The following is a 27,816-nucleotide window of genomic DNA, read 5'->3' on the forward strand; positions in this document are numbered from 1 at the left end:
ATTCTATTCTATAAGAATAAACATGTTTACAGCTTTAGGGATTTATAGCCAGTTTAATTTCCCATTACAAGGCCAGTTGTGAGACAGTCACTGTATACTTGAATAAAAAAGGGCTGAGGAATTTGGAATAATTAAACACCAAAACCAAAATTTAGAATTAAACTATAAAGAAAAACAACAGCACTCATTCCTTTAAAAAAAATCATTTATAATTGTCTATAATTATATTTCTTTTTGTTTTGAGTCATTAAGTATAGAAGTTCATTTGTTGTGTATCATACACAGGACCTAACAAAATATCCCATGTTTCTACAAATAAAGGGTTGAAAACGATACATATGACAGTGAAACTTTCCTTTTTATTTATTTATTGAACTCATGTCCCAAAAGAAAGTCATTTGTTTATAATAATTGTCACCATATTTTTACTACTCTTATGTAATTTCCTTTGAAATTGTACTTAACATATATCTGTAATTAGTCATAACAAGTTATGGGTTGGATGCGTGAAAGTCTGAAACCAGAGCATATAGAAGGTGAAGAAGTCTGAAAAGTTATTGCTGATTTTATTAGACCAGCAGCACATAAAGTATGATGTCTCGCCAACTTTAAATATAGGACACAGGCACTTCTGCCTATATGTAAACACCAATAAAAACACAATAATATACATTTTAGTAATCACCTCAGTGCCCAATTCAATGACATGTACACATTAAATGGCATTATTAATCCGTTTTTAAATGTGGAGGAACGGTTTGTAAAACAAATGACCACCACTTAATCATAATTCAGTAGCGTATAATTATGTGGCAGAAGAAAAGAGAAATAGCGTGTTAACAATTTCAGAAGCTAAATTTCATAACCACATTTTATATACTATGATGTTTTCTTTGATTCTTGAGATTCTTGAGATGAGATTAAAATAGAAATTCATTCATACATACACGCTGTAAATCAGGCTCATCAAGTCTATGTGAATCTGGGACTTATTTTTGGTCACAGGCGGGTGACAGGTTTGAGGACGAGCTTCTTGGTGAGAGTGAATCTGGGCTCTGGCATTTGTTTGTGGTTGAAAAACTCTCCTTTGCTGACCTCCCTGTTCACACGTGTCAGGACAGTGAGGATATCATCCATCTCATGACTCCAAGGAAAACGTCAGAAATACACTAAAAATAACAACTTGAATTTTTTGAATATTTGAAACACTCTGCTTTCTGATGTTTCGCATAAGCACATCTTACATCACCAAAAGCAGACCTACAGATATTTGTCTCAAGAATCAAAGAAAACATCATAGTATATAAAATGTTTAAATAAAATTAGGCTTACTTAAAATATTTTCTGTATATCAACAAATAAATTGTGAAATATGTCATATATTACTGTTTTCTTCCAAAGTAGCATTGTATCCTATTAAACTATTTCTCTCACCTTTCTCCTGATCTTGTCAGCTGCTTGCACAGCTCCTGGGTGTAGATACATCCTGTGACTCTGTTTCGAAACGTCACGAAATCCTCCACGGTGGCCATGCCTATCAGAAAGTCTGCTTCTGAAGGCACTGTCTCAAACTGTCTCCCCGGGTCTGCATTTCCTTCCAAGAAGAATTGTGTCTCCCTCCCATCCTCTTCAGGCCCCAAGCTGCAGGGATAGTATCCTTTCTGTAATCCTTCACCCTGACTTGCTTCAATGAAGAAGAGTTTGGGCTTCCCTGACAAGGTAGGGACTCTTCCACTTGTAAAGGGGAGCATCAGATCTTTCAGGAACACCTTTTCCCCGTCTGTGCCAAAGACACACCCCTTTTCTCCATGCGAAAGCACGCATACCACCTTAAATCAGAGGCATATTGAATAGATGTGGTGTTAAGAACAAAAAATGCAAAAGGACACATGGTAGTGGATTTTGTGAAAAGGATAAAAATAGCTGTGGTGACCACATACTTTAAGAAGAAGGTAGAAGTGAATTATAAGAGTGGAGAAAGGTTCACAAAGGTGAACTACATCAAACTACATCTTATGCAGAATCGTAAAGAGAGAGGATACTGCAAGGTGGTGTCAGGGGGGGAATGTAGCTAGGTAGATTTAAATGGTACTCTGAAGGTTGACTTTAGAAATGAAGAAGGGGAAGTGAACGAAGCCAAAAGCAAGGATTAAGTGAAGAAGAAGGACATTGTGCAGTATATAGGCAGATGTTACATGAACTATCAGGGCTGCTTATCAACCTCTCATATGAATGTTGGTAAATGATACTAAATTAACTAATTCACAACTGACAGTTGCCCTGGACCCAACCCTAGCCTGACGTATGCAATGAGTTAGGGATGCAGCTATCAATTATTTTTGTAATCAACTAATCTATCGATTATTTCATTGATTACTCGAGTAATCTGTTAACCAAATAAATCATGAAAAATTAGGTTTAAATTTTTTGGTGAAAAATTTGTTCATGACAGTCAGTGTTGGGGAGTACTGCATACATGTACCGGCATTACGTATTTAAAATACAAAAGAAGTGTAACTGTTTTCCGTTAAAGTTACCATTTAAAAAGGTAATAATCAGAATACAGTTACTTTGTAAAAACAGATGGATAACACGGTGGTCTTCTCCTTTTTCATATTGTAAGCTATCCCCTCTTTATTTTTTTTCCATGCCGGTGGAAACCCAATGTGCAATAAGAGGCTCTAATGCCTGGGTCTCAATCTTGCGGCCCGCATAATGACATGAAGAAATATTTTTTAAAGATTAATATGCAAAAAAAATTTTAATATGAAGGCAATATGACCAGAGTGTTACAGGCATAGCCCTAAAGAATTTAGCCTAATGGGCAGTGTAGTTTGTGTTGCAGGGAGAATGTGTGGGACTGCCCCTGGTGTTATGTGTGTTTGTGAGCACGAGGAAGAGAGAAAAAGGAAAGTCAAAAAGTATGAGTTGCTATCGACTAGAAACGGGAGATGTAAGCATGTAAATATAATAATAACCACTGCAGCCAGTGCAGAGTGCCTGACGAGTCCAGTTGTAAGGGGTCATGACTCGACTGCACACTGTGTTTGCCGCCTCCAAAACAATCATTTCCATTGGATCAGCCTTTCAATGCCTCTCTCTGTCTCTCGCTAGCAAATTTGACCCAGACAGTAAAGCTAGTTCCCAGCTATGAGCCCGACACGGAACCCAACATATTAGCCAGAGGTCCCTTTACTATGGTTCGGAGCCGCGGACCTGGCCGAGGTATAAGAGAGTACAAAATAAATAAATAAAACAATTTTCACTAGCAGCCAAAAACTAATGTGTACACTTGTGTCTGCATTTTTATTTTGTTAAATACGAGCAAAATGACAGCAGAAGTGCTGCCACATGTTTGGCCAAAAGAGAGTACCAATTTGTTTATTTGGTAGTTCAATAAAAAGCTTCAGTTAAGACTGTGAAAAAATTGGGTTCACGTTTGCAGTTTTGTCTTATTATGCAATATTTGAAATAAAAACAAACAAACAAACAAAACACTACATTTTCAGAAGTATTTTGGGTTTTTTTGTTTATTTGTGTATTTTTTACTACTTGAACACTGAAGTGGCCCTCCAATGAGATGACAGTGCCAGCAGTGGCCCACAGCTCATTTAAGTTTGAGACCTCTGGTCTAATGTAAGCGTCCTGTTAATGCTGATGGTGTCATTTACACAGTGGAGCCAGAGCCAGCAGTGCACGGACAGGAATGCATTTCTTACTTGGAAATTCGGACACCACTTCACATTTAAAGAACAAAGGGATGAGCAAAATCTGACCATGCAATGCAAACTGTTTGCCAGCAAACAAGCTGCTCTCAGCTGGAAGTAAATCTTTTTTTCAAAACTAACATTAGCCTACTGCAACTGCCTTGTTTAAGTTGTGGTAGCTACCTGGGTTATATCCAATTCAGTATCTTTGATGTACTACTGATGTGTGATTTATTACTATTAATGAAGGCTGCATTAACAACCTGCTAGCTGCAAATAATCATGTGCAGTTCAGAAAGGAGACAAAAAGAAAATGTATTACTGATACAGGAGTAGCTTTCTATATGAGATCACTGCAAAAGGTGCAACATTACCTAATGTCCACCCTACTGTTACTCATTTTATATTAAGATTTAAAAAATCTAGTTGGTATTGGTATGGTGAGTAACCTTCAGTAATAGTAATAAATCACACAGCAATAGTACATTCATGAAGTTGTAAAAAGCATGACAGTATATTAAGTAATCCAAAGTGTTCAGAATACATTACTCTCACTGAGTATTAAAATACATTGCAAAATAGATTTTGGGGCATGTATTCTGTAATCTGTAGTGGAACACATTTTAAAAGTAACCTTCCCAACACTGATGACAGTGCAGATTTCTGAAATTTTGTGTAAATTTAAACATGTAAAAATGTGATTATTTAAAATGAAAAAACTGTGTGAAACTTTCTAACCATATATAAAATGCATATTACCAGTGATGGGAATAACTGCGTTACTAACAGCGTTACTTTTTTCAGTAATAAGTAATCTGACTAATTACTATTTCTATCGTTACAACGCCGTTACCATTACTAACAAAAAAATGCGGTGCGGTTGCGTTACTATTTTTCAGCAAACAGACGGTTGAAGCTGTCTTCAGCTTACCGCATCTTATATCAGTTGCACCGAAGTAGCTGTAAGTAATCTGGGCGCTACAGCCCAGATTACTTACCTATAGTGTCTTAACATCTGGTTCAGGTGTTACCACCACAAAAGGCCCTAACCACCTTTAAGCTACAGCTCAGTGCAGCAGCTTCAGCAATGGAGGTGGTCCATTCGGACTTAATGTCCCCAGTCTCCCTTGGGATGGGTCGAAGCTCAGCCAGACCGTGGCCTCTGCCAGGTGTTCCCAGTGCACCCTCACTATATGTTTAGGCTTGCCAGGTCTATCCAGCCTCCTCTCCCACCACCTGGTCAGAATCACCACCAGGTGGTGATCGGTTTACACCAACACCAGACTGAGACAGAGTGCAGCAACTCTCCAGGAGACTGGTTCCAGAGCCTGATCTAGCCGGTACATCTCGACTTCACGCAATATATTCCATATCCTATTCGCTAGTCTCGGTAGCCAAGGGTCTGTCCACCAGGGTTTCCGCCCCTGGCTGCCAACCAGCACACAATGCACCTGACCCCTATGGCACCTCCTGTGGGTGTTGGGCCTACAGGAGGGTGGGCCCATGTCCCTTTTTCGGGCTGTCCCAGCCAGCCCACATAGACTAAGGCCTGCCCACCAGACACTCACTGTTGGGCACCCTCCCCAGGCCTGGCTCCTGGGTAGATCCCGGTAACCCTATGCTGGGAAACTGTGCCCTGGATATTCTGCTTATAGGGGTTTTTGAATTGCTCTGTCTGGTCCCTCACCCAGGGCCAATTTGCCATGCAAAACCTTACCAGGTTACAAAAAGTCCTTGGCAACATAGCCTCTGGGATCACTGGGACATGCAAATCCAGGGATTTATAAAATAAATTAAGAATATAGAATGGTGGTTGAGGATACAATTCCAAAGATGTATGAATCTACTTACCAAGGCATTATCATTCACAAAATTCTTCTTGCTGTACATTCTTAATTCATTTCGTATTTGTGCTGCAGTCAGGTTGTTGTGTATCAGCACTTTAAAGCATAAGCTTGTGAACACTGTGTTCAGAGCATCTGTGCCACATAGAAAAGAAACAAATGAAGGTATAGCAGTAGATTACAAAACCAAAGAATATCTGATCTGTATGTGCAGTAACTGGTGCAGGTCTCAGTGCTTCTAGTTAAAACAGTCATACATAAATCGGATCATGATATGGTTTGAAGGTAAGAACTCTACCTGCATCCTTCTGAGTTCCCCTTCGATGACATAGATATGTTTCAGTAGTGAAGATCTCATTATTGATGATCACACATACACCATGAGACTTATGAGTCAAAGTGTAGTATTCTGACTACAGGACACAAACAAAGCAAATGTGAATTATTATGTTTTTACATTAATATAAATTTTAGTGTTCCGACAAAAGAATGAATGAAAGCATAAAAGTCTGAACGAACTACCTGATCAGGAAGAGAGGTGGGCTGTGATCGTGCATCAGTGTAAATAATCTCTCCTCTGCCTTAGAGACAAAAGAACAACATATTTACATGCCCAGTATTATTATGACAAAATAATAAAAACCAGAGTGACTGTAGGAATTCCTAAAAAATTATTACAAATTTTTCTGAACAGAGATACTTACAACTGCACTGAGTTTCAGTTACAGACAGAGGAAGATGGGATTCATTTGTGTCAAAAAACCTCTGTGGGAATAAACATCACAGTGATCAGCAAACTGATGCACAGAATTAAATGTTCAGAAACACACAGACAGATACACTTGTCAATACTGACATGAGGAGGTAACATCTGCTGCTGCTGGGGGACTCCTGTAACGAGTACAATCATTTGATGATGTTCACAGAAACACACTGTTTACATCTAAATGTTTTTCTGTGGTAAAGTGAAAAATGTCTCTCATACCTTGAACGTAGTTCTCTACAATCATTGCCAGCTCAGGATCAATCTCTTGGAGTATTTCATGCAACACACTGACATTTGTGTCTGATATTAAATCTTTCTTTTCCATCTCAGCAATCACATCCAGCGCTGTCTGGAATTAACAGCAAAGATGGTTTTAGTTCACAGAGGCTCTGCAGCTACACTATAAATCTATCAACTGCTTCACAGCAAAATGCTGCTCAAATGCCAGTTTAAAGACACAAATCTTCAGCTCTGTAATGAACAAGTCAGCTGGGTGCACAGATCATAGACTGAAATTCTCTGTGACCTTCAGTTTTTAGTTTAGATTTAGGGATGGATGCACTTAGAATAATATGTTTAAAGCACTTCTTAAATGCTTTCACATTTCAGATCCAGAAGTTAGCTTTATATATGTTTTGTTTATTTTTTTACATCCAGTCTATGATCAAGAGAAACATAGAAATGAACCACTGTTCATTATGTTAACACATGTCTTTGAAAAATGTGGAGAGGCTTTGTCTTCATTGGCATTTCTGTTTGGCGCCAGCTATACAAAAAAGAGGCTGGTAAGATGGAAGCTGTTAAATTTTGTGGTGGGTCAAGCAAAACTTTCTATATATAAAAGAAGAAAAATTAAGATTAATAATATTGCAGGGAAAAGGGTTGATACAACTTTCATTTAGCTGGTTAAATATAGATGTCGACAAGTTCTACGAGGGCCTGATATCCACACGAGGACATTATACTGCCACTGTTCTTTTAAATTTAAAATGTCCCAATATGTGGATCTCACTTTTCTCAGAAACAAAAATCAGGAAAAAAAGAAAAATAAAAATCTGTAAATTCTTTGTTTTTACATTCATCCGCTCCCAATCAGCTCAAATAGCAAAGAGAAATTAAAAATTCATGCCATGAAAGATTTCGGGTCTTAGGAGGTTAAAACTGAATTTCCATTGTATCCATTGACAAATAATTTAACTGATTTTTCTTCTCAGTGGTGCTTTAAGAAAAGAGTGTGTTTTGTTATATATGGTCAAATATATTTCAGCCCTGTGTTTCTGTGACAATTTTTTTTCTTCTTGTGATGTACTGATGTTCATTTATTGAGAAATAAATGTTTTGTTAAAAAGAAAATCACCACAGGATTTAAAATCTGAAGCCCAGATGCAGTTGTTTCTTAATGACTACATCCTGTAGATGTAGATATGGTGAGTTGATTTTTAAATAGCTGGAAAGGTGTGCAAATGTTATCTCACTTTGCATTGATCCAGTGTGCTTTTCAGCAGCTTTGATCTCAGTAGAAACTTCATGATTGCGATATTGTCGTTATTCATAGCATCACATATTTTGTACAGCATCACCCTAACAGTGGAGAAAAAAGAAGAAAAAATAAAAATGTGGAGAGAAAGCCAAACAGGCAAAAGATTTTGTAATTCAAACTGATAGCATTTAAGTACTAATTATTACTATATGCATGCTGTCATATTAAAGTCAATGTGGGACTGCGTTCACCTGTACTGTGACAGAACAGGACTCCCATCTGTGTCCTTTGATCGTTTGCTATCTATGCCCAGGGACCTGACGAGGTCTACTCGATCAATAGTTGAGAGAAGCTGAGAAAGGAAACAATTGTTCTGCAGGAGACCTTTTTCCTCTAAGCTTGAGAACAGGTCTTTGATATTAGTGATCTGTGGGGTGGGGTGGGGGTGGGGGGGGGGGGGGGGTCATTAGAAAGTCTATCAGTGAATATGAACATATCTAAGCAATCTATCATACTGTCAGTCCTACAAGTGACGCATCCATAAACATGTCAGTAAAACAAGTGGAAGGATAACAGTATAGAACATGCAGCACTGACCCCTTTCAGATGACTTCTACTAACAACATCACGACACAGGAAGCAAAGTGCTGCCACCTCAGTAGAGTCCAGCTCGTCTTCTAGAGTTGAGTACAAGCTTTGTATCACAGACCTGCTCCCACCAGCACAGGCCTGGATGGACTGATAGATACAAACACTAAGTACCATAGGCTATATGAATGTAGCAACAGTCTTTGAGATGACCCTATGTCATACAGCTTGCAATATTATGTGAAGGAAATTGATTAAACAGCACATTATCTCTCTGACACAAATGTTGTAACTTATTTGAGCTGCTCTGCCTTTCCAGAAGTAGGACCTCACCTCCATTTGACTGGAGCAGTCTTGTGACAGAACATAGAGAGAAACAGAGTTACACATCCAACTAGAATATGATCTCAGACACAACATTTCTCTGTGTGTGTAATTACCTTGCTGAAGTAAAGAAGCTTGGTCAGGCTTAGGTACAAACAGGGTGTCATTCAGTTGAGGGAAAGTACTTTTAATGTTTTCATCAGTTTGCAGGAGGTTCAGAAAAGCTCCGCAGGTATCGTCTCCTTTACTCATGATCTTATCCACGAGCTCAACAACATGTCCCTCTACATCTTTTCCGCCGATACTTTTAAGGTTGTTGTACTCCTGTTCAGCGATCAGCTCCTTCTCATAAACTTTGTTGAGGATCAGCCTGTAGTCTCCAGACAGAATCGTTTGGATGGCTGTTTTATTTCTCCTCATAATGTCTTTGGCAGACATGCTGAGTCTGCATTACAGACATTTACACAGTTTAAATATCACAACTGTAACTAACAGCAGCACACAGGTTTTATTAACTTACAAAGTCTTCATTTTAAAGGTAATAGTTATTGCATGTTACCTCTTTTGGTGTCCTTGAGAGTGTGCGCACAGATGATTCAGCGGCCCTGCTTCATTGCATTATGTTCTGCAAAAGAATATGCAACTCCTCAAAGCAAATACTTTCATTCTTCTGTAAGCTACTGTACTTGCTGCAGTAATTAATAATGGCTGGAAACAAAGCAATCATTTTGCAAGAAATGTGATTGTGCCTGAATGATAATTTCATGTGTGCCCTGTGGAAGACTACTTAGCCTAAAATGTGTATTACAACAACTTGTTGGGAAAAATTTGTTTAGACATAAATGTTGATGCCGTAATAATGAAAACTCAGACATGGTTGTAATTTCCATTCAAAATGTAGCTGTATGAAATGTATAACAGTCCGTTAACCAAATAATTCAGATCTTCTCTGTCTAAAATGTTAAGTGACAGACAAAATAATAATACTACTGATAACAAATATATTTTGCTTATATAGCTGTTTTGTGCACCATCAGTACCTATCAAAGAGGAAGCAGGCTGGACCTGTAGTGTATAACTACTCTGTCCTACAATCAAGTTTATGAGGATTTTTTTGTTTGTTTTTGTTGTTTTTTTCCTTTTTCAAAGATAATATTTGAGAGAATAACTAATAACCTCTCAGAAGTCACCCTGGTTTTCTCCATCCTACCCAAATGTAAAAGGGGATATATTTCCTCAGGCTGCATGTCCCCATCTGCACGTTTGTCCCCATTCTATAAAGCACACATCCAGACCTACCACGAAGTAGATCATTTCCCTAGCAGGCACCTGCATGAGTCAAGCTGTAACTATCACCAGTTAATACAGGCTTGTTTCCTAAATGATCTTAACAGGCTGGAACAAAAGGCACTTATTCAAGTGGATGAGCAGAAGGTGACTCTGTGTGACAGCAGAAAAGTGTGATCAGAGGATTTCATTGAAGATATTTGTTTATTTTTGTTTTTGAACAAAACATTGTTTTGCCATTTTGGCTGGTAATTGCAAATGTAACTCAGTCCTCACAGACAGAATGTTAAAATGTCAAACACTATAGTAGGAATAAACGTGTTTACAGCCTTGGTATTTATAACCAGTTTCATTTCCCATAACTAGGCCAGTTGTGAATGGGTTAGAGCAGGGGTCTCAAACTTAAATGTTCTGGCCACACACATGGCGGCTCATTAAATAATTTAATTATTTTTTGCTTTTTAAAGAACTTGTTTTAACATTGCACACAACAACAAACAAATCCTCTCTAACAAAAAAAACTTCAAGGGCCAAACTCCATCATATTTTTTTTCACGTCAATATACGGGTGGCTAGTTTGAGACCCCTGGGTTAGAGGAAAATATCATCAACTAAATAACTCACGTCACTTTTGGCACAACACGTATACATGAAATTACACGTAATCACAGGGTACTTGGGATCTAACAGTGTAATTATTTTATAGAATCCTGCAAAAAACTGACTTATTACGGAAATTACACATAATTACAGGCTACTTGTGCCTTAGCTGCGGGTGCTACCGTGTAATTGCCTGCAAAATGCACATAAGGGGTACTTGCACCTTAGTCCTAGGGCTGGGTATCGTCACTGATTTCTAGAATCGATTCGATTTGAATCGGGGAAATTTTGCCTCAGAAAGTCATAAATATTATAATTCTGATCATTTATCAGTACATATCCATATTTTCATATCTATAAAAAGAAAGCTGACAGTTGTGAGACTTCATCAGAGGTTTAAGCATCACAGCAGATGCCTTTGTGTGAAAGTAACTGAGGATAAAACACAGAAAAACATGAAGGAGATTTTCCTGGCCTGTGATTTTATAGCAGATAACAAACTTAAAAATATTCTGCAGTAGAACGAAAACTAAAGAAAACCATGAATCAACATATAAACAACACCTGACGCTGCTGAAGTGAAGCAGAGCAAAGTTACACAGGTTTAGAGACACAGCTAAGCTTTTTGCAATTTCACATTAAAACAGTTTAAATTTCTTCTGTCTTGAACAGCTGAAATGAGACTTTCTTGTCGGAAGTCAGTTAAATTAAAAACAAAAATCAACAACGGCCTGTACATGACGGTGTGTAATAAGCAAACGAATAATGCAGAAAACAGAGATTTTTAGATGGGAAAGTGTTCTTAAAGTACAGAGGGAGAGTGAGAGAGAGAGATGTACTTGAAGTGTAATTTTATCGTGGTGGTAGCAAAACAGCAAAAGTAAGAGAGGACGATGTTTATGTGAAGCAAAATGTGGATCTTCTTTTGCTGCTGGTTCAGTCAGTTTTGGTTGGAGAGAGACAAAACCCGCTTCTTTAAAATCTAGAGCCAAAAGGGCGTAAACACAAAGCGCGGAAGCGCCGACGCGTCAGAATCTGTGAGCTCTCGGTCTTCATCCCCGACGGCGTCGCCGACATGCTGTCGAGTGAGAAAGCCGACATCTCACTGATCTCACGTTTTTGTGCAGAATTCGTGTGCCTGCTCTCATTTACTGTTTTAGCTGTTTGGTGTTTATTGAAATTTTGTGAGGTTTAACCTGAAATTCTGGCGTTTTGGGCAAAATAAAGTTATATTTAAAAATCAGGATTCAGGATTTGAATGAATCGATATTGTGTTACTCAATCTAGAATCGATTTTAATTGGAAAATCAATAATCAAAACCTACCCCTACTTAGTCCCTCCATAACACGTACCCTAGAAAGTAAACGGTACTTGTTTCATTTGAAAACTGGTCTCTCCTTCTTCTCAGCTGGGCCTTTAGCTAGCAACACTGAAAAGAAACTGCACACAGACAGTTTGTGTGTTTGCTGATGTTTGTTGAGCTGATAGAAATGTTGCATTTGAAATTACCTGACACTCCAAAAAAAAAACCTCACTCCCTTTATGCTCGCTGGTCGTCAGTGGGGTTAGCTAGATGATGAAGTACCGCAAACATAACTTATGGACACCCGAAGTCGTTCCAGCCACAAGTAATACTAATAATTGTTGCCTCCTGTAATGTTATATATCAAACTGCACCAGTAGAGGGTGGTGTCATTAAAAAGTAGAAGTATAATCCTGTCCATAAAGTTTATGAGCTGCGTTCATTAAAAGTCACTTGTTCCTTGCTAATGATAAATAAATAAAAAGGCCCATTTAAACCCCTAACTATGGCACATGTGTTTGCCTCTTTAATCTCTTTTTATATCACATCTGGTGATTAATACACGAGCAGGACTGCCTTTCATGTGTTTCTCGCAGCGACGAAGTAATGACTCCATTCAAAAACGTCAAACCGAAAGTAACGAGCCTGTTTTGAAAATGAAAAGGAAAAAAACTACTCAAGTGAAGTAGATGTAAATTTAAAACTGTACTTAGCACAGTAACAAATTATCTGTCTTTACTGCCCACCTCTGCTGTTGTCCACGTCCAGGTTAATGCATGCACTGTTGATACTTCCGCTGAAGTGTAATCACAAGTGAAACACAGGCGCTGTGTCCCAATTCAGGGTCTGGATGCTTGAAGTACGTGCACTACCCGTACTACGTACGGCGTGTACTATGAGTACCAGAAGTGCGGAAGTGAGAGGCTTGTGAAATGGGACGGTCTAGCCCTTCGTTGCGCTGTTCAGGTTGCCTAGCAACCATGATACTAACCGCGAGAAACGTTACATACAGCATTGTTTGACAGAAATGAAGGAGAAAAATGTTTTGTCATGACATCACTTTGATTAGTTGAGTATCTGAGGCTGAGGCCACGGGACTGTAAAACATGATTGTTGGGCTTCATCTCTGTACTGAACAGTCATTTGAAGAGTAGTTAGTAAATAACAATTAGCTAATGTTGTTCATGAGACTAAAATCATCTCACTGTGGTAATGTAAATATAATATGGCCAATATTATATTATTGTCAGATTATTATGATATATATATATATGTATATGTATGTATATATATATATATATATATGTATATGTATGTATATGTATGTATATATATATATATATATATATATATATATATATATATATAGTACACTTCGAATTGGGACAGCCGTCGTCGCGTGGCGGTGACATAATCGCACTTGAAATGCGTACTTCAAGCGTGAAGACCCTGAATTGGGACACAGCAAAGGCCGAGGATTATTACAGCCGGCGAGAACAGCGGACTCCCGGCACATCGTTTTCACCCCCCCCCCCCCCCCCCCGCGGTCTTTTCGCTACTCAGGTTAAATGTCTGTGAAGGTTCTCAGTCATTCAGGTCATCGTGGTCAAAGGAGCTTGCAAAGAAAAGCGTCTGGACTTCTTTAAGTTACTTGAAGACGTTTCACCTCTCATCCGAGAAGCTTCTTCAGGGAAGGGATCTCAAAACTGGATTATAGATGGCAGAGAGTTGGTGTCGTAAACCACCGCCTCTGTTCAAAGATGGTCGCTCACAGTGGACATAGATGGCTTCTTTCACTCCTCTTTCAAACCATCTGTCCTCTCTGTCCAAAATGTGAACATTGGCATCCTCAAAAGAGTGTCCTTTATCCTTAAGATGCAGATGGACAGCTGAGTCTTGTCCTGTGGAGGTGGCTCTTCTGTGTTGTGCCATGCGCTTGGGAAGTGCCTTCCCAGACGCCTTAACACCCACTCACATCCTGGGCCATCTGACCTCAGGAATTCGCATGATAAGGTGGGGCCAGGTTTCACAATGAACTCACCCGAAACTCTGGCTGATTGGGACCCACACCCAGTTCCACACCTTGGCTCAGGCGATTAGAGGATCATCAGGGGGTCCTTTTGTCCCTGTGTGGGGGGATACTCCCACTAGGTTTATATCTGGGACTCTCCACCATTTGACCTTAGAACTGAAGAAGCTTCTCGGATGAGAGGTGAAACGTCTTCAAGTAACTTAAAGAAGTCCAGACGCTTTTCTTTGCAAGCTCCTTTGACTACTCAGGTTAAACAAACCCCAGTAGCTGTCTATTGTATTGAGTTTCCACTAAAATAAAAATAAAAGCGTTCTAACATCTCACCTGCTTGTTTTTATTAAGGTATGTACACGTATGTACATGTACACTATTTTTATTAATAGAGATTTCACTACTGAGGTTAAACATGATATATAAGTCACTTAGATCACTTCTAAATGTTAATGTTTGGTTTATTTCAGTGTTTTATTTGTTCCTGAGTAAACCGGTTTGGCTGTGATTAAAGTTAAGCTTCATAACATATTACTCACAGTTAAATTATGAGGGGACGGCAGTAAAAACTCCGGACCTGTGACGTCATCAAGTACGCTGGTGTTCCAATTGTACAAATCGCGAGTCCGTACTCCCGTGCGTTCTCGGCGGCGTACTTGAGAATTGAGAAAGGGCCTCACATTTCTTCTAGAGCCAAACCACACCTACATATATACATTGCAACACGTTCTCACTCCTCATCAAATATGCGACGCAGGGTCAGAGTCTGCTTCGCTTATCAACGACTATGGAAAGTCAGCGAGTGTCAGTAATGTTAATATAGCATCCAGTCGAACTGAGAAGGCCAGAACTGATGGTTGTTGAATGACCTTTATTATACCTTGCCGTGTATCAGACAACGAACCAACGTAAGAGCTAGACAAACAAATAAAACAATTACCATGTTATTTATGTAACACCATTTTAACCGCTCATTATGCTGGTCTAACCGTTAACCGTTAACCATTAAACTATATAACAGACATTTGAAACACCCGGGGCTTAGCCCTAAAGGGTAGTATGCATGTGGTTTTTTTTTTTTTTTTTTGGGGGGGGGGCAGAAATGACTGAAAGATTAATAGGCTCTGTTTTGAGTTTCCCATATGGAAAAGAAATAGTAAAAACATATATGATTTACTCATGAAAGTGGCCACTTTCTCATTACTTTCATATATTTTTTTAGTATGTATCCAAAACATACAAGTTTCATTATATAATTTTTCAAGGGATCTTATATGTGTTTTCACTCTTGTATGCTTTTCATACAAGTTTCATACAAGACACATACAAACTTTATAAGATTTATATATATCTTTTCCATATGGGTTTGTTCAAAAAAGAATGACTTCATATAGGAAAAAAATATATCACATATGCAGGACACCTTAAACTAGTTTTTTAATTAAGCAGCGAGGCAGAACAAAATCAGGGCTGTATCAAGACACAGGGACTAAACCCCAATTCAACCAGACCCAGAACTGATCCGGAATTAAAACTGGACTACAAGAGTTCAAAATCAGGACTACTGAGGACTTAACCAAGACAGAACAAGAATCAGAACTAGATGACAGTAGCACTAAAAATCATCATAGACCTGCACTACACTAATTTTTTAATTCTACCAAAGTCCACTATTTAGATTGAGAAAAGTTTCTATAATTATTTAGCCTTGTTGTGCAAACAAGCCTGCAGAACTTAATAAATATAGAATTTGAAAAATAACAAACCTAAAAAGAAACACTAGGTACGACCCATATGGAAAAGATATATATAAATCTTATAAAGTTTGTATCTGTTTTGTGTGAAACTTGTATGAAAAGCATACAAGAGTGAAAACAGATATAAGATCCCTTGAAGAATTATATAATGAAACTTGTATGTTTTGGATTCTTACTAAAACAATATATGAAAGTAATGAGAAAGTGGCCACTTTCATGAGTAAATCATATAAGTTTTTACTATTTCTTTTCCATATGGGGAGATACATGAGTACCTATGATACGGTGATACTTTTGGTAAACAACCATTTGACTAACATGTGTGTCTCACCTGCTCTTGTTCCATCTCTGTTCTGTCCTCATTCTCCTCTCTCTCCCTCTCTGTTCCTCTCTCTCTCCCTCTTTGTGCTGACAATCATCAAATATACAGTTGAAACCAGATATTTACAAACTCTTCAGATAAAAACACTTTTTTAATTGTAACATCAAATCAGACTAAATGTTTATTTTTTTTAGATTGATAAATATAAAAAACATATTTGTTACTTTAAGAGTAAAGAGAGAAACTGTCTGTATTTCTTAATTGCAAATGGCACCAAATTGTATTCAAAACTGAGCCACACTTATGGAGCTCCACAATTCTTTTCCAGGTGTTTTGGTTGACATCTCTTGATTTTCCCATTTTAAAGAAACAGGCTCTGTGTTTTGCCTTATATGCATCCACAGGTGTGTCACCAATTTACTCACATGGACTCTGCTAACCTATCAGAAGCTTCTTCAGCTCAGAATGGAATCGTCTGCAGTTTTCTTATCAATTAACAATAAACTTAGTGTACATGTACTCCTAAATTTGATGAAAGTGATAAAAAAAAAGACAGCTCTGTCTCTCTTTATTCTGACATTTAACTCATTCAAAAGATATTTCAATATTTATTTATCCAAAACAAAACAAGTTTACTCTAACTTGATGTTGTACAGTGAAAAAAATGTTCTTGTGTTTTCCGTAAAGTGTATATAAATATCTGGTTTAAACTGTGAATATACTGCTGTGTATTGAAGTTCCTCTTGTTTTGCATAGAAATATACTGAACAACATACAAAGCACAATATATAAAATACTACCAGAGTTTTTTCTTTGAAAGAAGCCCCTTATGTCCATTCTTGTATATCAGTGCATTACTGAAACCGATTTATTTAGCCGTGGAGGGAAACAACTGAAAATATGAAATAAACACACGTAAGCTAAGACTCTCTAAAGAAACAGCATTGTTGTTGTTCGGCTTTTCATTTCGCCATTTGTTGATTCACTTGAAGAGCAAGTAACGTAATATGGGTCAAGTGATCAGTTTGTTATCAATCTTTCGTGATACACCGTCATATTTACATTATTTGTACAGTACGAATGATTTGCTTTGGTACCTGGTCGAACTTCAGTTCTTCTCTGTCTGCCTCGCTCAGTGTTGCCAACTCCTCAGTAAGGAAAATCGCTATTGGTTGTCCTAAAAGTCGCTAGAAGTCGCTAAATGACGTCATCACCTAATTTGCATAATTGGTCATGCTAATGTAATTGTAATCTATGTTGTTTGAGAGAGAAATAACATCGTGGAAGAGACATAAAGTGAGTAAAAAACATCCTAAATGCATTTAGAATTTATTTAGAACTACAAATTAAATTTATTTTAGAAATTATTGTTTTTTTAATGTCACAATTCCAACCCTGCTCCTTTACCCGGCTTGGACCGGCAAAAGTGACCCGAAATAGGCGCTCTGGTGGAGTTACTTTGTGTGTGTGTGTTTATAAGTAGTTTTAAACCTGATCCACAAAACAGCATAAGAGTAAAAGAAGAACTGACTGCGTTACAGCACCCGCTGCTTGTTGAGAGTAAAAGCGATATGCGCTTTCACGTCTTTTTTTAGGGGGTCTGAAAACTCGCTAAATATAGCGACAAAGTCGCTAAGTTGGCAACACTGGCCTCGCTCCGTTTCTCCAACAGGCAGCAGCTGTCCCCGCCCCGCTTAGTGCCTGAGCTCGGATCATACCAATATTAGGGGGGATTTATGCACAGTCGTAAATTCCCACAGTGTGCACTATGTGCTTCGAGTATTGTGTGTAGTTTTTGTTTTATACAGTTGTCAGCAAGGCATCTAACTATGAAAAAATTACACTCCAAAAGACCCCGGGCTTCAGAAAAAACAACCCGGGCTTAAGCCCAGTAAGCCACCCCCCCGCTCCGCCACTGACAACGAGTGCTAATATAACAGCTTTAAGATGCATTTGTAGATATTATTACGTGTTTTACTGTCTTTATGGTGCTAGTTTAACGTTACGTGTAAAGGTTAGCTTATATTACAATAAGGCTGTTACTATTTAAACGATTTTAGGACAGAAATATTAGCCTCTGTGATGAAGTAATGAGTTACTACTTAAAAAAGTTTCCAGTAAAGTGATTAATCGCAGCCACAGATTGACAGTAAATATCCCGATTAGCTTCAATGCATCTATAAAAATATGTGCAAGTTTCAGTGCTTCGTTTACATTGTATGATACTTATACTGATCTAGGTCAGTGTAAAATACAATCCTAGCTGTCTGAACAAGCAGGGGAAGGCGGGGCTTGTTCTTTCTTAACCAATTGGGTTTCGAATTTATTCTTTGGGGTTTCTTATATGTATAATATTTATATTTTATTACCGATTTAAATGAGGTCAACTCAAGTGATTGACAGCTAATTGATGAATCACACTTAACAATAACAACGTTGCACTGCATTACTGAGTCCTAAAACTCACTGCGCTACATACCAAACTGCACCACTGTGGAATACTGTCGAAGAATAATGCTGTCCAGGAATATAGTTAAGATGGCTAACTGATAAACACACATGTAAGCTGTACTACATTCAACGATCTTTATGTGCTACGTTCGTTAAAAGTCACTTGTTCTTTGCTGACGACTTCATTATCAGCCACCATTGCAATAATAAATAAATAAAAAACACGGGCGCACTTTAACCCCTGGCTATGGCACACGATTTTGCCTTTCATGTCTGTAATATCTCCTGGTGATGAATACACGAGCAGGACTGCCTTTCACGTGTTTCTGTTTAGGCTCAAGTTTTTATGTTTGGAGGCTCCCAGTGACGAAATACAACAAATAATGCCAGTTTCTCGATTCTCTCGCCAGTCCGAACTTTGTCGATTCACACGGGAGTCCTCCCGAGGACGGCAGTGTACGTGATGACATCTCCGTTCCGGAGTTTTTACTGCGTTGCCTTCTTAATGTAACTGTGATTAATATTTGCAATGGAAATTACACATGAAATGAAAAAAAATGCACATGATGTAGTAGATTTTTTTTAAGAAAAAAATAATTAAAAAGTATCTTAAGCACTTTGGCAAAATTCGCTTTTACATATCATCTGTTTCATAATGTCTAATAAGCTTCATACGGTTAAGCAAAACCACTACATGACAGAAACACAAGCTTAATCTCTCTATTAATAAACATAGTACACATGTATGCCTGAATAAAGACAAACAGGTGAGATGTTAGAATGCTTTTATTTTCATTTTAATAGACACTCAAAACTTACAGCACACAGCTGCTGGGGTTTGGAAGAGAACTGAACAATATTTAAAATACAATCTTCAGGATGTCCACTTATTAACATAATATTTTTGCTCCCGGTGAAAATGTTTCCTCTTGTATTAAAATATTTTTAATGTTAAATTCAATTCATAGTCAGCCGTTTAAATAAGAACAGAAGATTTTACATCGGGGGGATATGACGGGTGAAATTCAAAATTGACAGCTCTCAGAGTAAGGCTTCAATATTAAATTAAACGGTCCAATTATGAAGCCAAACCGATTTAGTCAGGAACCAATGAAACACCGAAATAAACCAAACATTAACATTTAGAAGTGACTTATAGATCATTTTTAACCTATGACGTTATTTTTGTGCCTCTATTCTAAGCGCACGTAAATAATTTTTGCAAGTACAAATGTTGCATTTTGAGGAGAAGATTATTCTCAAGAGAGTACAAACAAAAAGAAAACCCTTTTCACTAGCATTCAAAAACTAATGTGTACACTTATGTCTGCATTTTTATTTTAAATGTGAACAAAATGATAGCAGAAGAGCTGTCACGTGTCTGGCCAAAAGAGAGTGCCAATTTGTTTATTTGATTTTTCGATTAAAGGCTTCAGTTGAGAAAAAAGAATTGCGTTCACGTTTGCAGCTTCGTCTTGTTGTACAATATTTTAAATTTAAAAAAAAAAAAAAACCACTACATTTTAGAAAATATTTGCAGGTGTTTTCTTGTTTTCTTTAGTTTAGTGAAACTAAACCTTTATGGAGTTAGTTCAGTTACAACGGCATTTGTTTTATTTTTATTTTGTTACTATATACTATATACTATATATACTGATTTTGTTTTTGGTGTGTGTGTGTGTGTGTGTGTGTGCGTGTGTGTGTCTGTGTGTGTGTGTGTGTCTGTGTGTGTGTGTCTGTGTGTGTGTGTGTGTGTGTGTGTGTATATGTGTGTGTGTGTGTGTTTTGTTTTTGTTTTTTCCTGCGCTCAATTTCTGTTATTTTTAGGTTTTTCTTTGACCCTTAGTCTGTTGTAATTATGCAATTTTTATTTTTATAGTATGGCTGGTTTCATTATGTCTACATCATCAGGCCTTTTTACCTGTAGTCTGTGTTCTGTTCATAATTCTAGTTTGATTGTATTCTGTTCCTTGGTTAAGTTTATTTTACGTTCCCCGTGTTTCATCCATATCTTATTTAGTCGCCATAATGTTTTATTTTTCTAGTCTGTCTCTTGTGCGTTTTTGCTTCCCCTGTTTAGTTATCTGATTATTTTCACCTGTTTCTTATTTTTCCCCAGATGTGACTCATTCTCTATTAATGCTCCGTCTGTCTGTATATAAAGTCTGGGTTTGTCCTAACTTTCTGTTGTGTTGTACTTTTTGTCTGCCCATGTGTTTCCTTCCATTTTGGCTCAATGGACTTTGTGTTTCTGCTGGCTAAATGAAGCTTTCTGAAGCATTTAAGCTTGTACTGAAAAACGGTTCATTACTGAAAGCTTTTCAACACAGTCTTCTTTGGTGGCATCAAAACAAAATGAAGAGCAACCTAAATCTAAAACTTGAAACAAACTTCTTCAATTGTCCACTCAAGAGAGCTGTGTTCATAGCTTCTGTTTAATGACAGCTCTGTCTGAAATCGGGCTGCTGTTTGTTCTATTCAATTCAATTTTATTCATATAGCACCAAATCACAACATTAGTCGCCTCAAGGCGCTTTCTATTGTAAAGTTGACCCTACAATGATACATTCAGAGAAAAACCCAACAATCTATGACCCCCTATGAGCAAGCACTTTGGCCACAGTTTGAAGCGAAAAACTCCCTTTTAACAGGAAGAAACCTCTGGCAGAACCAGGCTCAGGGAGGGGCGGCCATCTGCTGCGACCAGTTGGGGTGAGGGAAGGAAGACAGGATAAAAGACATGCTGTGGAAGAGAGACAGAGGTTAATAACAAGTAGGATTCAATGCAGAGGTCTATTAACACACAGTGAGTGAGAAATGTAACTGAGGAAGAAATACTCAATGCATCATGGGAATCCTATATGCCTTAGCAAAAAGGAAAGTTTTTTTTTTCCTTACACAATTCCACTTGTTTTGTGACATAAAATAACTAACCTCCATCCTCAGATATCAGTGTGTGGGAATGGGGCAATGGGAGTGGAACACCTGAGCCTGAGACAGGAGGTTGGCAGATATGTGGTTTATTTTACACATATACAAAAGGTCTGCCTTCACCAAATAAATTATCATGGTAAATACAATGCGCTCCTTAAATTTCTTTCTTAAAATGCAGCTTTTATGTCTTTTAATCATGATTTACAATGTACAATTGTACATGGGTGTGCACACACACGCACACACGCACGCACACACACACACACGGATAAATTCAGTGTGAAATTCACAGTGAGATCTTTACAAAATATGTTATGTTTGTATAATAATACTGTGCGTTTTTGCAGCAGGGTGGGGGATTTGTGGGGAATACTCTCTGCTGCGACCGGGGGTGCTGGAGCACAGCTTCTTCTCAGTGCGACACCAAAGGCTGTAAACCTGTTATTCCTGCTGTCCAGAAGTAGAGGGCGCTATTGTATAGCGTGTAGTCGCTTTGGAGCGTGATGTCACGGGGGTGGGCGTGGAAAGGATTTTGGCTCGATCCGCCATTTTCGGGGTCTAGCGCAAGTGAAAAGGGAGCGAAGGCACACACAACAGCCACGGTTCATATTTGCTGTGTGGTCGGCTGCAATGTTCGATCGCACGACCGGCAAGAGAATAAGCTTGAAAATGGTTTATCTTTTCATTCTTTCCCAACCTGGAAGCAACACGAGGCAGCTCATGTATCAATGTTAGCAAACGAAGGCGTGTAGCCTGGATAGCAGCTGTGAGATGAGCTGATATCCAGTTCTCTTCCATCTCCAAATATCTGTTGGTGCTCCAGACAGTTTCATTCCGGTAAGTTCTAAATATGTTCATATCACTCTTTATAGCCTATTAGTTTTATTTTCGATGCACTCTGAGCTCATAGCAAATTAGAACAAACATCCTACTGAGTGATTTTGTAGAACCACCTTCTATTTATAGAGTTGCTAATTATTTGGCATTATTGCAGCAAACCAGCCTATGAAATGGATGAAACACATCGTGACTGGGTTCCAGCGCTACACAAGGGACCTGCTTCAAACATACCACCCTGCCAATCAGATTACTTCTTCCATGTGAGGGTGAAGAGGTGACCCTTCTGGATAAGATGGTGAAGGTTTGCTGCATTTTGGTGAACAGTGTGATAATAAAACCAGGGAAATATGAAACCTGCTCCTGTTAAATATTCTTAAGTATTGTGCTGTTAAAATTGCTGTATTTTTTCCAAAAGATACAGTAAATAAAGTAATGTTAGTAGTGGTTGATATCACGTAAACACTGTCATGATTTTGTGTAAACATTTTGTCATTTGTAAACTATAAATGACTGGATTCTACATTGTAACGGATGTGATGTTCTATAAAGTGGTTTTCATAATAATAAAAAAAAAGATGCAGAAATTAGTTTGTTTCTTTATTCAATTTTTGAACAGTGGTACTCAGTGAGTACATATTCAGTAAATGCAAATTATTTACATGGCAGTGCACTACAGGCATAAATCTAGACCCCTAGATAAAACATTATGGGTCATTCCCACAACCCACAGCTTTACTGTGCTCCAGCAAAGTATCCAAGTATCCTCCAGCAGTGACAACTCCTCCACAGTAGCAGGTGGGATTTTTCTTTTTTGAGGACGGCTCCTTTTCCCTGTCACTACGGATGGTCTGTTTATGTTTTGATCAAGAGCCTTTTTTTGGGCAGCTGAAGAGGAGAAGTCTATCTTACGGCCAACCTCTGACTGTATCTTGGTCACATTACCCAGCAAAACCCAGCATGCAGGTTCATCTGTAACAGTCCTGTGCCACAGATCAACACTGTTGCTTCTACATTAAACAGAAGAGCAGTGACGTGGGTGCAGGTCTCCACGACTCCGGCCTTACAGGTGCAGTGGGCGGCTTCAACCTTCCCTGTGATGCTCACAGTGACCCATGGCTGTAATGCTCGTTCATTCAGTCTTTGAGAGTGCAGGACCTGAAACACACACAAAGTTCATTTAAAGACAAGAACTATGAGCCAAGGCTGACATAAATGTGTTTAATCTACTTTATCATAAATGTAACAAAGTTTTTAGAAAGTTAGCACATACATGTTTCATTTCTTTATGTGTCCATCTATAGAAGGCTGCATGTTATAGTGTTAATCTGCCTGTTCTCTGTCAGAAACCTGCCTGCAGAAAATGAACCTAAAGTATGTAATGCAAGGATGTCATCACTTTAGAGATGGAGAAAGCATAAAGTGACAATTATGAATCCCTTAATATGATAAGGAGATTCTGCAGGTCAATAATCAATGTATAAAACTAAAATAAAATGTATTTTTAGTGACACAAGATACAAATATGGAAGCAAGATGTATAATTAGAATTATTTATAATAAATATGAATAAATTAGTGCAATTTCTTTAACCATAAAGAATAACTAAATCCTTCAGGACAATGTCACATCAGTGCACTGAACTCACTATGTTATCCCTCTAACAGCCTCCACATGTTCTCACTGTAATTTCCCCTCATGAATGAATTTATGCTGCACTAATCTGAATGTTTGCAGGGAAATCAAACGCATTTCACACGCAGTACTCGAGCTGACTTACCTTTGTTTGAATGACGACTTGTACGCGCTGACTCCACAGACAAGGTACGAAAATATGTCAGGCTACGTCAATAGCGGTTGGTCTTCAGGGTTTCTACTCCACAGCCGTGTTTCATACGGGTCCACATTTCCAATGCACACTATTTTCTGCAAGTACCGCCGCTTCGCCTCTGGACGCAATCGGTCTCTATACAGTCCATTCTCTTTTGAGCTGCTTTTAAGCATCTTTCTTGTAGTCGTCGTTCCAACAGTGTACGCCCCCCAACCTGGGGGGCGACTTTGGCTCAGGGGGTTGGGAAGCGTATCTGTAACCGGAAGGTCGCCGGTTCGATCCCCGGGCTCTCTGTCCTGGTCGTTGTGTCCTTGGGCAAGACACTTTACCCTACCGCCTACTGGTGTTGGCCAGAGGGGCCGATGGCGCGATATGGCAGCCTCGCTTCTGTCAGTCTGCCCCAGGGCAGCTGTGGCTACAACCGTAGCTTGCCTCCACCAGTGTGTGAATGTGAGAGTGAATGAATAGTGGCATTGTAAAGCGCTTTGGGTGCCTTGAAAAGCGCTATAGAAATCCAATCCATTATAACAGTGTGTTTGTTTTAATTCGTAGACCCCGAAAATGGCGCTGCGCTCCCATAATGCATTGCGGCGTGACGTCAACTCCAAAGCCCTATTGGAGGATCTGAGAGTCACTTCCGAGTTTGTTCTCAGAACGCGGTGTCACTACCCGATCCGTACCGGAAACCCGATCGGTACCCCGCATGCGCAAATCTTACGTCACTTCCTCTCTTTGCCAACATTGCGACATTCAATATATTTGAATGATACGGTTAGCGCCCAGTTAGCTCCTAGCATTTCTCAACAGCTCTGCCTCCTTTTCGACTCCCCGGGACATTTAAACAATGGATAATCCGTATACAAACAAATTCATGCTTTTCTCCTCAACAGAGAGCGTCCCCGATTGAACAACAGCGCCGTAAAATAAGAAGAATGGCGCCTAATTACAGAGTTAATAATACAGACTTAGCAATGTGTCACGTGAAGATTCATCAGCCAGATGAAGTGTTTACTGACAATTGACAGTGATAGCGGACATCATCATCACTATTCCAGTCAATCCTCTCCACACAGACAAGCATAAACACACTCGACTATCACTGAATCAAATTTAACACACGTTTGTAATGACGCCAATTCAGTTTACAATAGGGTTCATCCGCTCGGTCAGAAGGTGGCAGTATCCTCGTACACTGGGGAGTACACTGCCATTAAACGAACAGAAGAAGAAGAAAACATCTGCACATGCGCGGTACGGATCGGGTAGACCCGATTTGTACGGTCCGACTTTGCACATGCGCAGTAAGGATCGGGGAGTCCCGATCCGTAACTATCTTTTTATTTTTCGTTTTTGTCTACATTGTACTGAAATGCTTCATTATTGCAAACATTTTAAGATATACTTATTATTCTTAACATCTTAACCGATACTCTGACCCGTAACTATCGTAAAACGCTACGACCGGAAGTAGACACCTTTCGCGCATGCGCGGTACCGATCGGGTTTCCGGTACGGATCGGGTAGCGACACGCGGGATAGTTTCGTGCTGGATGTTATTTGAGAGAAGGAACGAGGTTTCGTTTTCAAGGACAGCAGAAGTTCCAACTGACCGTAAGAGAATTACGTTTTATGTAATATAATGTGCAGCTATTGTTACGATAGTAAGCTGTAGTAAACTACTTCCTTCTCATAGACAGTAGTGTTTAGGATCACCTCTGACTCTTTCCTTTGCGCAGATTCAGCATGTCGGCCCAAAATGCAATGAGGAGCAATAAAAAAGCCATTCATGGGATTCTGTCCGGAGACCGCGGGCTAATTCTCAACAAAGTTTATGAGAATAAGCTGATCACTCAGCGGGAGTACAACAATCTTAAAAGCATCAACAACGCAAACGTGGAGACACACGTCAGTGAGCTCGTGGATACGATCATGAATAAAGGAGAAGATAAATGCAAAGACTTCCTGAACCTCCTGCAAACCGATGGCGCCATTAAAGAAACTTTCCCTCAGCTGGCGAGTTTACAACTGACTTACACCCCCCTTTTATCCAAGCCTGTCCAAGTGTCTTCATGTCAGCACGGTAACACACACGTAACACTGTATAGAAACGCTGTGTCTCCTGTTGTGTTTGGTTGTTTAACTCAGTTTTATTGTTCTTCCCTCAGATGTTCTGCCACAAGATGGGAATATGTCAAAGGTGAGATGCTGATGCAGAAACAGCCTCCTACACTTGTGACATCGCTTGAGACAGATATGTAGATGAAATTCTGTGGTTACGCAGCCTGTAGTAACACATATAAAATCTTGGTGTCCACTCTTTAGGATGTTTATCAAATCATTAGCCGGCCCGTCGGCCTCTGCGTGATCATAAACAATAAGAACTTCTTGGATGGTTCACCAAGAAGAGGATCAGATAAAGACGCCCGTAAGTTTCAGGGGCAGATTTTTTATTCTTTCTTGTTAGTATCTGGTGCTTAAATATTTTTCTCTAATTACATTTTTTGCAGAAAGCTTGGCAGAGGTGTTCAGCTGGCTGGGCTTCAGAGTGCTGATGTGTAAAGACCTGACCAAGGATCAGATGGATCAGGCACTGACGTTTGTTGCTTCCCTGGCAGACATGTCTCAGCTGCAGAAGTTCAACTTTAAAGAGTGGGATGGCAGCAGCTTTGTTGATCCTCAGCAGGTTCTTGAGCACGGTGATGCTTTCATCTGCTCTATTCTGAGTCACAGAAAAAAGGGTGTTGTTTTGGGAACTGACAGGGACCCCTTCCCCATTAAAGAAATTACCCGAAAGTTCAGGGGGTGTGACCAGTCTGTCCTCACTGGTAAGCCCAAAGTGTTCCTGATCCAGGCCTGCCAAGGAAGTAACAAACAGCGTGGAGTGCAGTTGATGGAGACTGATGATGATACTTCACCATTGACCATCCCTGAGGAAGCTGATGTTCTGGTTGCCATGGCCACTGTTGAAGATCATGTTTCATTTAGACATATAGTCAATGGAAGCTGGTTCGTTCAGTCTCTTTGTGAGCAGCTGAAGGAGCGCTGTCCCAGGTAATTGTTTTAAAATCACCAAACACATGTGTACACTGACCCTGACAGTGATATCAACATGTTTTTGTATCTCTATAAATGCTCTTAGGGGCGAGGACATCGTCTCCATCCTCCACTACGTGAACGATGATGTAGCACATAGCGAGACCTCCTCGTTGGACAAGCAGATGCCTGAAGTGAGATTCACCCTGAGAAAGAAACTTGTGCTGCCACCTCAGCGCACCTGAAGTCATCATGGAAATACAGCACATCTTACTGTGCAACTAGGGATGCATGATTAACTCAGAGTTACTTATTATGTTTCTTAAAATGTTTCCTTTATATTTTCCATCTTTCTCTCATCATTTTAAATCTTTTATTTTTCTAAATCTGAATCTCGCATTGAGGTGTTGCATTTTATTCATGTAGCAGTTTAATATCAAAGAATAAATCTCAGACTGGGAACACAACTGGTGTTATTTGTGTTGGGAGGTTTTTACATGTGCTGCAGTGAAGCTTCACGGGTGCTTTTCCTAAACTGAGCCTTTACATTCTTAAACCTAGTAACATTACCTAATCAATCAAAAAGGTTACTTTTTTTCTTCAAACAACAAATCTCACAACACTCTCCTGATAGTAACAATAAAAATGTTACATTTAACTTGTTATAATGTCTTTTAATTCTCTCAGAATACATCAGTTTGCTTCAGAACTGTTTGACTTGATTTCTC

At 39.0% G+C, this 27,816-nt stretch overlaps 2 protein-coding genes and 1 long non-coding RNA gene across 4 annotated transcripts; 1 reads left to right on the forward strand and 2 right to left on the reverse strand.

Moving 5' to 3' along the window:
- Window positions 1-949: 949 nt before the first annotated feature.
- Window positions 950-8,961, reverse strand: LOC118453923 (caspase-8-like). The gene is made up of 12 exons (XM_087831255.1): window positions 8,719-8,961; window positions 8,395-8,535; window positions 8,049-8,224; window positions 7,793-7,898; window positions 6,537-6,666; window positions 6,408-6,442; window positions 6,256-6,316; window positions 6,074-6,132; window positions 5,850-5,964; window positions 5,559-5,686; window positions 1,435-1,829; window positions 950-1,144 (listed from the first exon to the last, which is right to left on the reverse strand). Exons 1-12 carry the CDS (start codon window positions 8,959-8,961, stop codon window positions 1,000-1,002), a joined length of 1,734 nt encoding a protein of 577 aa, XP_087687381.1. The 3' UTR covers window positions 950-999.
- On the forward strand, window positions 1,672-27,562 carry LOC102778964 (caspase-8-like). Of its 2 annotated transcripts, none has more exons than XM_087831257.1 (6): window positions 1,672-1,719; window positions 25,792-26,135; window positions 26,221-26,252; window positions 26,378-26,480; window positions 26,563-27,106; window positions 27,195-27,562. In XM_087831257.1, the coding sequence occupies exons 2-6, from the start codon at window positions 25,799-25,801 to the stop codon at window positions 27,331-27,333; spliced, it is 1,155 nt and encodes a 384-aa protein (XP_087687383.1). In that variant the 5' UTR covers window positions 1,672-1,719; window positions 25,792-25,798; the 3' UTR covers window positions 27,334-27,562. The 2 variants fall into 2 exon arrangements, with proteins under 2 accessions (XP_087687383.1, XP_087687382.1); XM_087831256.1 differs by lacking the exon at window positions 1,672-1,719 and adding an exon at window positions 25,548-25,666.
- Window positions 22,812-24,176, reverse strand: LOC148097785 (uncharacterized). The gene is made up of 2 exons (XR_015716793.1): window positions 24,005-24,176; window positions 22,812-23,382 (listed from the first exon to the last, which is right to left on the reverse strand). It is a non-coding gene; the product is annotated as an uncharacterized LOC148097785 (long non-coding RNA).
- Window positions 27,563-27,816: the final 254 nt, after the last annotated feature.

This window comes from Neolamprologus brichardi, chromosome 18 (assembly GCF_056152115.1).
Source record: "Neolamprologus brichardi isolate AB-2024 chromosome 18, ASM5615211v1, whole genome shotgun sequence".
Lineage (NCBI taxonomy): Eukaryota > Metazoa > Chordata > Actinopteri > Cichliformes > Cichlidae > Neolamprologus > Neolamprologus brichardi.

What these genes read in the sequence shown, in the direction of transcription:
- LOC118453923 (XM_087831255.1), bottom strand. Translation starts at nt 8,961, where the DNA reads ATGAGTAAAGGAGACGATACCTGCGGAGCTTTTCTGAACCTCCTGCAA. An exon ending in AGCAGATGTTACCTCCTCAT is followed by an intron (nt 6,317 to 6,407) that starts GTCAGTATTGAC and finishes TTATTCCCACAG; the next exon opens with AGGTTTTTTGACACAAATGA. An exon ending in CTGACAAGATCAGGAGAAAG is followed by an intron (nt 1,145 to 1,434) that starts GTGAGAGAAATA and finishes TTTTCCTTGGAG; the next exon opens with TCATGAGATGGATGATATCC.
- LOC102778964 (XM_087831257.1), top strand. Translation starts at nt 25,799, where the DNA reads ATGTCGGCCCAAAATGCAATGAGGAGCAATAAAAAAGCCATTCATGGG. An exon ending in AGGATCAGATAAAGACGCCC is followed by an intron (nt 26,481 to 26,562) that starts GTAAGTTTCAGG and finishes CATTTTTTGCAG; the next exon opens with AAAGCTTGGCAGAGGTGTTC. An exon ending in CTGAAGGAGCGCTGTCCCAG is followed by an intron (nt 27,107 to 27,194) that starts GTAATTGTTTTA and finishes AAATGCTCTTAG; the next exon opens with GGGCGAGGACATCGTCTCCA.